At 41.3% G+C, this 10,513-nt stretch overlaps 1 protein-coding gene across 1 annotated transcript in view; it reads right to left on the bottom strand.

The window, feature by feature from the left end:
- Window positions 1–10,513, bottom strand: part of cubn (cubilin (intrinsic factor-cobalamin receptor)) — an 84,570-nt gene that overhangs the window by 32,206 nt on the left and 41,851 nt on the right. Inside the window, exons 32-39 of the mRNA XM_031876002.1 lie at window positions 9,701–9,857; window positions 7,638–7,754; window positions 7,403–7,516; window positions 6,961–7,089; window positions 6,665–6,797; window positions 4,049–4,254; window positions 1,696–1,877; window positions 850–1,042 (exon numbers count right to left, since the gene is read on the bottom strand). Coding sequence (XP_031731862.1) covers window positions 850–1,042; window positions 1,696–1,877; window positions 4,049–4,254; window positions 6,665–6,797; window positions 6,961–7,089; window positions 7,403–7,516; window positions 7,638–7,754; window positions 9,701–9,857 — 1,231 coding nt within the window. The remainder of the gene's footprint in view (window positions 1–849; window positions 1,043–1,695; window positions 1,878–4,048; window positions 4,255–6,664; window positions 6,798–6,960; window positions 7,090–7,402; window positions 7,517–7,637; window positions 7,755–9,700; window positions 9,858–10,513) is intronic.

Here is a 10,513-nt window from a genome sequence, read left to right as displayed (position 1 = left end):
ACACACACACACACACACACACACACACACACACACACACACACACAGAAAGAAATACACAGGTTTATTCAGTTGTTAAACTATGAACATGCAATCATAATTATAATTATAATTAATTTGGTTCACCGTGAATTGGTTATGATATCATTATTTTCAGTTCATGAATGTTTTTATTCAGTCCAAAAAAGCAATGTATACATATCATCAAATTATGTTTACAAATTCCTTAGCATATATTGCAGTCCCACTCAAACATAACCAAAACAAGAGAAATAAACAAGGGGGAAATTACACTTACATTAACGTAAAAAGCTAAGTATGCCGTTTAACATTGAAATTAGCGGGAGGCCAAGTTGTCCAACCTATTGAATTATTGGTCTGTCATTCTCTATGCCCTTGGTATTTGGCTTAACCCATCATCAGGACCCATGTGAGAAGCTCTGATAACAGCACACACAGACGGAGAGAGACTTCATTCTCTCCTGTCTATCTATCTTTGCATAGACAACAGTTGTCTGATGCTATATTAATGATGTGGTGCAAAGCACATACAGTATGTCATTGCTGCAGTCTATCCACACAGGTATATTACATTCAGTAAAATTAGCATGAATTCTCTCGGGCACAATATCAGGCTAAAAACAACTAGTCCAGTTGTAACATGGATAGTGTGTACACATGCTAAGTAGCACTTGAGTACTAGGTCTACATTGCTAATGTAGAACTTAAGTCTGCGCTAACATTAATTCCTTCTAATTTTCCTCTACTTTGTTTTGAATGTGCAGTTGCATGTAGTATGTGTGTATTATATGTTGTGTGGTTTTTGTAAAAGGGCTCAAACTGCCTGACCTGGTGTGATAGTGGGTGGTGGTCCAGAGTCTTGGACAGACGTCCATTCCACGAGGAAACCTCGTCCTCCCACCATTGAATCCGTTGTGAACTGCAGGGTGATTGAGCTTGCGGAACTTCTTAGGGGAGGGGGCAGCGCCAAACCACAGAATGTTCCAATGGGGTAGTAATGAACGCTGGGGCCATCAAATATCTGGAGGGAAAAACAGGATTGAGGACAGAATAGATGAGGTTGTGTCATCTCAATTTACACCTACCTGGGCTGTCATTATCACCACCTGGCTCTCACCAGGGCTATGTTCTCTCTCCTGTCCTATACACCCTGTATACTGCTCAAACTGTATGCTTGCTCTAAAATATTTAGTTATTAGCTTTTTTCCTCACATCCCTCACAGGCTGCTTCTGTGTGCTCGTGAAACATCTGCTCTCAGATTTCTCTCGACTCAGATTTTTTCTGCGTTAACCCTGTCAAAATTCCCCAACATTCCCTGCCTCGATGTGGATGAGTTTGCTTTACTACAGTGTCTCTGACAGGCAGTTAGTCTTTAACTGGGTTCATCCACTTCCGCCCGTGCTTACTTTACTTTACTTTTGGAGTGAAAGGACAATAAATATACCAGCACGGTGCCACAACATAGGTAGGTCAATTAAGATGTTGTGAATTAGTGAAAAATATAAACTGCTACGTTTAAATGGTTGGAGTTGACGCTAGACTGATGTGTCATTATTTTTAATGTTATGTATCTCATCATCTGAAAAACCTCTGCTTTGCACCTTGACGTTCAGACTGTTGTAATAGGTTGACTCTTGGATATAAATATGATTTCACAGCACACTCAAACTTACTTTGAGATGGTCGTAGTTGCAGTCATACAGGTCCTCTATGTCCATGTCCAAAAAGCGGATCTGGATGTAGCTGTCTCCCTCCACAGTTATGGTCCAGCGGTAGTGGGCATTATTTGGGTAGGTTCTGGGATATAGCGGGGATGCTATCTGACCGAACTCCCCCACCACATCATTACCATACACTAACAAAGAGCGAGGAAGTCAAAATTAGATTTCTCATTTCCTCCCTCAGTTTTCTTCTTTTCTTAATCTGTCAGACCTCACATAACTCAACTGATGAATAAGCAGAGGTGTACACAACACAACTTGCATGCATTGAGACAATTAAATCAGTATCATATTTCTAGCATCCATTCACTACTCTAAAACCGTGGTGGTTGTGTCAAAGCAAGCCACTTATATTTCTATTTCAAAATAAACATGGTATATTTCACCTGTGTTTATAACCGTGAGTAGCCAGACCTAGGTGGGGTTTCCCGTGAACCAGAGTGCATTTCACCAGTGTTTCTGAGTTGCTGTGACTTGGGTGTGTGATGCAACTATGTATTAGCAGATGTATTGCTCAGGACCAAATTGTTTTCGAGTGGTTCTGATTCTGAAGAGAGCTGCAAGCAGCAATGCCACTTTTTTGCAACACCTAATTATTAAATAACATATTTGGTATTACTTACTACTTTGAGATTTCAAGACATTTCAAGATGTCTGCTGTGGGTTGAGGACTTCCCAGAGCATGGGCGCACGCCCACAGCAGCAATAAGGCTGAGGTATCCTTGTCAATACACTCCTTGTAAGTAAGGTTTTCAGTGACCACAGAGGCGTCACCAGTGAAATCCATATGTTCTACATAAAGGAAATGCTTGGTGAAATGATTGAGAATACTACTAAAATAAATACACCAACAAATGTTTTTTTTAAAGATTTGCTTCTTGTCCTTTTGTTATGTCAATGATTTCCACCTATGGTAAATTAACTGTACTACCAACCTGTCGTCTGTACTGTAGTCTTCTGACCACTCAAAGCGCTTTAACACTACATGTCATCATTCACCCATTCATACACTGATGGCAGGGCTACCATGCAAGGTACCACCTGCCCATCAGGACTAGCTAACATTCATACAACATTCACACACCATAGGCACAGCTACGGGAGCAATTTGGGGTTAAGTGTCTTGCCCAAGGACACATCGAGATGGACTAGCTGAGTCGGGGATCGAACCGCCGATCTTCTGATTGAAGGACGACCCTGCTCTATAAATCTGAGGGGTTAATTAGAGGCATAATCTGACAGGTTAAAAAGAAAGTTCAGTAAATATTAATTTTTATCTCCAATTGCTGCTTTTTTGTGAAAAAACTGATACTCTCCACTGCTACCCAGCATGATGATGGTGTATTGTCCATTGCAGGGAACCTTTTTGCTATTAAGGGGGCATGAGAACCCCCTCTCCTTAGTGAGAGGTTCTCACTGGTCAGGAACAGAAATGAGTCAAGTTATTTCAACCACAGGTGGTTTACCTGCCCTGCTGTGTACTACTGAGTTTGGCATTAAAAGTCATTACCAACTTTCCATGGTCTCCTGTGTGCTGCAATTGGGTCCTACCACTACCCGTTACAGTACAATCATGGACCCAGCGCACACTTCTTCACCACAGTCCCGCCCCGAGTGGATTGAGGGTGTCCTCAAGTTATAAAATTTCTACAATATTAGTAACTGAGCATGTAGATGTACTGGTTGGGTACACAATCTTAATAATAAGGGGAAAACTGTAGTAACCAGCGATGCTCATATGAACAGAGCATATACAGTGGTTTAGTTTGGTAAGTTACAAGGTTATTAACAATGCACAAGCATGGAAGAGTTCCAATCCTCAATACAATGGCAGTGAAAAAATTTCTGCCAGGGGAATCTTTGAGCATCTCAGTCAACCATGTAATATGTATCTTTACCATGTAATTCTAATTATCTGCAGAAGGAGTTTTTGGATGGATACAGTGGTTAGGCTCTTTTATCTAGTCGCTTGTGTCAACCAGGTCTAATGTGAGACTTTGTTAGAAAAAGGTCTCAATCTGTTGCGCAGACAGGTGATTGATATCCAGGTATTACACACCATCTGTGGTGGTCATCCATAATTCATAGAAACGGTAGTTGGATTTATAACTCATTTTGCGGCCTTGAGGAGTCAACAGGCAATAACGATACAGAACAGTCAATACAATATTTTTTTCTAAATTGTAAATCACAGCGATTATGACCTTAAGCATACAGTCATAACTGTGCACAAACAATATTAGGTTGGTGGGTCCAGTAGTATGCGAGATTAGCCATGGATAGACAGACAGACAGATACACTCACAGTGTGAGAAGGTGGCTCTGAATCCTGCTCCACTAATCGATGCATCTGAGACAAACTTAACCCACAAGATGTGACCAACCACAGATGTGTAGTTAGAGGGCAGCGAATTTCCACAGAAGCGATCAACCAGAGGCCCTGTGGAGGTGCCCTCTCTGATTTCCAAGTAGTCATTTTGACATTCAGAGTCTCCCTGCAGGTGAAAGATACTAAACAAAACACAAGAAGATTGTTATTGATATTGAATAATGAAGTATTCTCTAAATGCCAAACATAGCCATAGATTCATTATAGGTGCAAAAAACTAAAAGGTTCGAAACATGGGAATGTGCACCAGTTATCTTCACTATCCGGGTTAGTTAGTTTATACTATGTTCGGATTCATATTACCCAATAAAATGTCAAAATATTCTTAAGGTCACACCATCAATGTAAAGTGAGATGTTGGCTCTTTTAAGCAATAGCAGCCAGTATGTCAAGTCTGGAGAAAATAAGGAATCACTATGATGTTGAATGTTGGCCAACACATAGGGACATATCACTCCAACCCATTCTTACTCCCAACTCATCAAATACAGATGCTTTGGTCAGTGCTCCTTTGCGCCAAATTGCACTTTGTTGCCAACAGAAACTGAGTCATTCGGCTCCGCTGAATGCCAGAGAGAGCAGTTTTTGTTAAATGCTGTTGCCAATGAACAGCCTCTGTGTACATTATTATGCATGTAAGTTTTACTCCTCACTCAGTCAGAGGTGTGCTGGAGACCGTCTTTAGGATCCCAAAAATAAACTGGAATTTACTGGCTTTTAATGTGAAAGGTAAAAACAGAAGGAGTAAAGCTGCAATGCGCAGCTGTTGACAATGTGGAAAATAATAGAGATTTGTTGTCAACTTGGTTCACACTGGTTCAGACTATAGAGCCTCTATGTTTTCATTATATTACCTGCATAAATATAGACAAAACTAAACTACACAGTGTTCTGGTAGCAAAACACAGTGTAGTTTAGGGACTAAAGGAGGGGGAGAGGGTGGATAATTTGTTAGTGAGACCCACCGCGCTTGTGGGTAGAGAAATCGATGTGTTGAGTGAAGTTGAAGCATCTAAGCATGTCCAGAAATTCTGTGGCTGTTTTAGAGCCTGAGGAGTCGATGTGGATGTTAAAATCTCAGAGCAGCAGGATGGAAGGTGAGATGGAGCAGAGCTGGGTAAGGAATTCAGATAGGTCGGAGAGGAAGGCAGGGTCGGGTTTGGGGGGGCGGTAGATAATTGAAATGACAAGTTTGAATATTAGCTGTTCAAATGAGGATGTAGTTTGGATGGTAATCAGGCTGGTTTTTATGTGTTGGCGGTAAAGAGCGGCAATTCCACCACCACGGCCATCAGGGCGTGGTTTGTCCAGGTAAAGATATCCAGTAGGGTTGGTTTGGTTGAGTGCATAGTAGTCCAGGGGTCTCATTTATAAAACAGTGCGTAGGAGCAATACTAAAAGTGTACGTGCGCACAGGTGTACAAGTGTACTTTCCGACCCTCAGCTATGGTTATAAGCTTTGAGTCGTGGCCAAAAGAATGAGATAGCGGATACAAGAAGCTGACATGAGCTTCTTCTGTAGGGTACTTCTCTCAGCCTTAGAGATAGGGTGAGGAGAGGTGAGCTGCTTCTTCGACTTGAAAGGGGCCAGTAGAGGTGGTGCCGACATCTGATCATGATGCCTCCTGGACGCCTACCTTTAGAGGTTTTCAGGGCACATCCAGCTGGTAAGAAGGGTAGACCCAGAACACGCTGGAGGGATTGTATATCTGGTCTGGCCTGGGAACACCTCGGGGTTCTGCAGGAAGAGCTGGAAAGTGTTGCTGGGGAGAGGGACATCTGCAATACCCTCCTAAGCCTGCTGCCCATATGACCCGCTCCCGGAAAAGTGGAGAGTAAATGGATGGAAGGACTCTGTATATTACAGGCGGAAACTGACACGCAGTCCCTGACATGTCCAAAACTGATGTTAGAGGGGTACCTAGAGTGTCACAGTTCGAATCTTAGGAGGACTGACCAAACGGTATTTGACGAGTTAGGACTGAGAAAGTGTTGATCACTTGACCTCTACACTGAACACACACACACTCTCTTATGGATATCAGAGTAGTTACCCTCACCTTAACGACACACTACCTTCATTTAAACTTCAACAAACATGTAGGCTAAACACAAGCATTTTCAACATTATATCTGAACTTAACCATCTAGTAGTTCTGCTTTTACTCGGTCCAGCAATAACACTGTACAATAACAACTTCTGAAATGGCGGGTTTTCACTGTTATGTAGCTGATGAAAGCAGAAAAACTTTTTTTGTTTTGTTTTACTAACTTTTCAAATTATTATTCTTAATGTACTCACAACCGTAAGAGTATGTCACCCTACATCTCACTGCAAAAATAAGGGGTCTGATCAACAATATGATAACAACAAAATCAACGGACAACCAGCAAAAGATCAATGACATCTTTCACATTTCACACCAGAGATCATCTTTGAGCAGAGTCAGGGGTACAGGATCACTTGTTATGACCGGGACTTCATTCATTTCAAAGCAGAATATTAGATCAGAGATGCTCAAATTGACTAACATGAATGATAGCTGGAGACGGTTCCCTGGTGAGCTCCTGATGGTCCACACACACTCCACATTAGGCGGATAAGCATCTGGATAGTTTGGACTGTTAAACGCACCACTCTCCATCACCAGATCTCCTCCACAACCTGAGCAGAAGAGGTGACAAGAATTACTTTTCCTGGACGTTCTGTCAGTATCAATGAGTGTGCATGAGAACAGAATCATCACAGAATGATTTTGGATTTGCAGTGATCAGTTCTACTCTACGTGTTTCTAGCTGGACCTTTGAGCAGTACTGGTTTGTCTTACTGGAGGTGGATGCTGAGTAGGTGGCTCTGAACCCTTTGCTGGAGACGGAGTTGTCAGAGACGAAGTTGACCACCATGGAGTTACTGAAGGATGTCACTGGGTGAGGTACATCAAAGCCACAGTAGCGCCCTGATAAAATTCAACATTACATTTGAATTTGAATGTAAGGCCACACACGCTTCTCTAATTGAAGAAGCAGTCCACTTGTTACATTCAACCAAATTCATTTCAGTATTCAGCTCAATAATGTTGTCACATTGTTAGCTTATAGCTTATCTGAATATTGTTAACATAATGTGCCCTGGTAAAAATAATCTAACACAGCTCACAGAGCAGGCATCCAAACCCAGTCTGTTATCTCTCTCTCTTTCTTTCTCTCTCTCTCACACACACACACACACACACACACACACACACACACACACACACACAGTATAACTACCTATCGAAGGTGCCTGGTAGTTGTCTCCATCCAGGATCTCCACAGAATCATGGGCGCAGTTGGAGTTAATCATCTCTAACTCAAAGTCAGTGAATGACAGAGTCACATGGTTAACTGGCCACAGAAAGATAAGTTAAAGGGGAAAATATCAAAACATTTTGTACCACTATGTTGTATGCCCCATGTATACAACAATACAGGTTTCTAGTCTGAGGGCTTGACTAGAGCAACTCACATGGTTCTTGTGCTCTGATGATCCAACTACAGTTCTGATTGGGAGGGTATGATGCTGGGTACCGTGGTGACGCAATGGCCCCACCATCATCATTGGTTATGATGGTTGCACCACAGGCTGTTGAAAAGAGATGGAATTACATGGTCAGTGTATTCTACCCCTCTGCCACCAGAATATGCAGGTTGAGCTGGTTGAACTTGGATAACTTGGGTAGTTCAACTGACTTTCAGACATGGCTGTATACAGAGGTCCAAAAACTGGGCTTATTAGGGCGATTCTGGGCATATCTTCTGAAAAAGTGTAGATTTTCTTGATCTAAATATGTGTACTTTAGGATGTTTGGAGAGCAATAACAATAGTATTAAAACCATAAATGATCTATCATCATAAAACATCATGTTAAACGTTGCAATGAATGATCCTCACTACAATCTGAAAATACAGAAGAGGCTGAAATGATCACAAAACAAATGAGAGTTTAAGTCTACATTGTTGAATTAAAGCAGTGGTTCTAAAACTGTGGGGCACGCCCCTCTAGTGGGGCGCGGCGGTATTGCAGGTGGGGCGCACGGGGAAATGCAGAATTTTTTTATTTCAAGAACTTTATTCATGCCTGCAAACTTGTCGCTTCTCGGCAAAATAATTCGCCGTTTTGAATCAAAATATATCATCCACGTGAATCGTGTAGATCTGTAGAGGTCGTTTTTTTGGGGGGGGGGGGGGTCAGCTGGCCAGCCAGCGTTTCTCAGATTGGAGTGAGACGAGGAGAAAAGGTGATGACGTGATCTTCGCAATAAAACATCTTTGATGTGACGTGTTGAGTCTTTGCCAATCAGCGTTCAGATGTCTACAGCATCTTCATTTCACTCCGTTACAGTTTAAGTTACGTCATGTTCCGTTACCGTTCAGACATGCTGGGTTAAGTTAACGTCCACTGCATGCGGAACTTTGTCGACTGTTAACGTTCATCATTATCACGATTTAGTAGGAAAAATCGTAACGTGATGAAACATGCAACGTTTCGTTAACGTTAAACCAGAACACCGGCACATCTGGTTGCAGGTTGTTTGTTTTAACTCAAAGTAGAATGAGATAATACTGATGAGATGATGAGGTCAAAGAGCTTAAGGGAGAGGAGGCTGGTTGTAGTGCAGCTTGACGCAGGGCTGAGCTGTGAGTGGAGCTGGGCCTGGATAAAGGTGGAGGTCTAAACAGACGTGAGGACAGCTTCCTCATATCTGAACTCATTTTGTTTAGTTTTGCACAGGTTGCACGTTATCGTTGTTTTGAAAAGATATGCAGTAAAACTCAGTAAAACTCTTTATTGCCAAATATTTGTTTTGTTGTTTTGTTTTGTTTAGTTTTTCACAGGTTGCACTTTATTGTTATTATCTTAGAAAGATATTCAGTGCAAAACAGGTGAATTGCTGCCACAATAAGCTATTTTCTGCCAAATATTAGTTATTTTTTGCACAGATTGAACTTTATTTGCATTGTTCTAACAAAGTGATTGCACATTTCATTTGTTTTTGTCTGATGGAACAATATGGTTTACTTGAAAGTGATTGCAATTTCCTTTATTCTATTATTTGAAAAAGCACAGACGGAGGAGTCACAAAATGTTATTTCAATAAAAGTTCAACATGGACCATTTTGTTACAATTTTGTTGGGGTGGTGGGGCATGAACATTTTTCTTCCTCCAAAGTGGGGCGTGACAGAAAAAGTTTGAGAACCACTGAATTAAAGTGTTGTTCTCTCTCACCCTCTGTATTCACTGCCTGTCCCTTTCTCAGGGACTCCTGCCAACCTTTGTGTTTGAGTTTGTATCATTTTGGATTTAAATAGAAATGTCTCTCAAACAGCACATTATTATAAATAAAACGTATGTTTTACAATACTATATTATTATGCTATAATTATGTTGAGTTAAATGAGATCGTCTGAGATTTTGAAAGTCTTGTAGTCTGAATTTTGCACAGCATAAGTGAGTAGTGAAAAGGGATGGATTTGATATTTCAGTCATGTTCTAGTACTAGAAACAGAGAGCATAAATGAGGCTCACCCTGAGAGAAGCGAGCACTGAAGCCACGGTGGCTAAGACTTGAGTCGGACCTAAAGCGAACATAGATGGTGTTCTGGGTGGAGGTGATGGAGGGAGGAAGAATGGTGCCACACACTCGGGCAAGCAAAGCAGAAGATATAGTCGGACCATCATAGATCTACAGAGGGAGAGACACATGGTTTCATTAAAGCTATGTAGGACGTGATCTATAAAGCACTTTTTTACCTTCACAAACAAATCATTTTACACTTTGCCTCTCATTCACCTATTCACACTCACAATCTGAACTATGCACTTTCCTGTAACTAGGCATGCAGGAACTGTCAAAACCGTTTCTTCTGCTAATTTATCTTCACAGATTATACTATATGGCTTGTTCATCTTTCACAGGAATCATGGAGCCTCATGATATCCAGGTTGTGCAAGTATTAGTGGTAGTAGTAATAATAATAATACATTCTATTCATATAGCTAAGGTACTCAAAGGCATTTTTCATGGTAAAAACAGAAACAATAAAAGCAATTACAATACAAACAAAATAGTAGACATAACAGTAAGAAACAAAACAAAAACAAACTTAATAGCATCACAGGTTAAAAGCAGATTTAAATAGATGAGTTTTAAGTGGAGGAGGATAGTGTGTTATTGTCGAGGCTGACCAGGTCTGAGGGGGAGGGACTAAAGGAGGGGGAGAGGGTGGATAATTTATCAGTGGCTGACAGAGATGAGGGGCAGACGGACTTGATATTACGGAGAGTGATGGTGTGTGTGTGTTTGGGTTCTTGGATGGGGATGTCGATCTCCATGATGAT

This window comes from Anarrhichthys ocellatus, unplaced genomic scaffold, assembly GCF_004355925.1.
Source record: "Anarrhichthys ocellatus isolate YVR2014 unplaced genomic scaffold, GSC_Weel_1.0 scaffold101, whole genome shotgun sequence".
Classification (NCBI taxonomy): domain Eukaryota; kingdom Metazoa; phylum Chordata; class Actinopteri; order Perciformes; family Anarhichadidae; genus Anarrhichthys; species Anarrhichthys ocellatus.
Note: the sequence above shows the minus strand (reverse complement) of the source record. Positions and strands in the feature narration are given on the sequence as shown.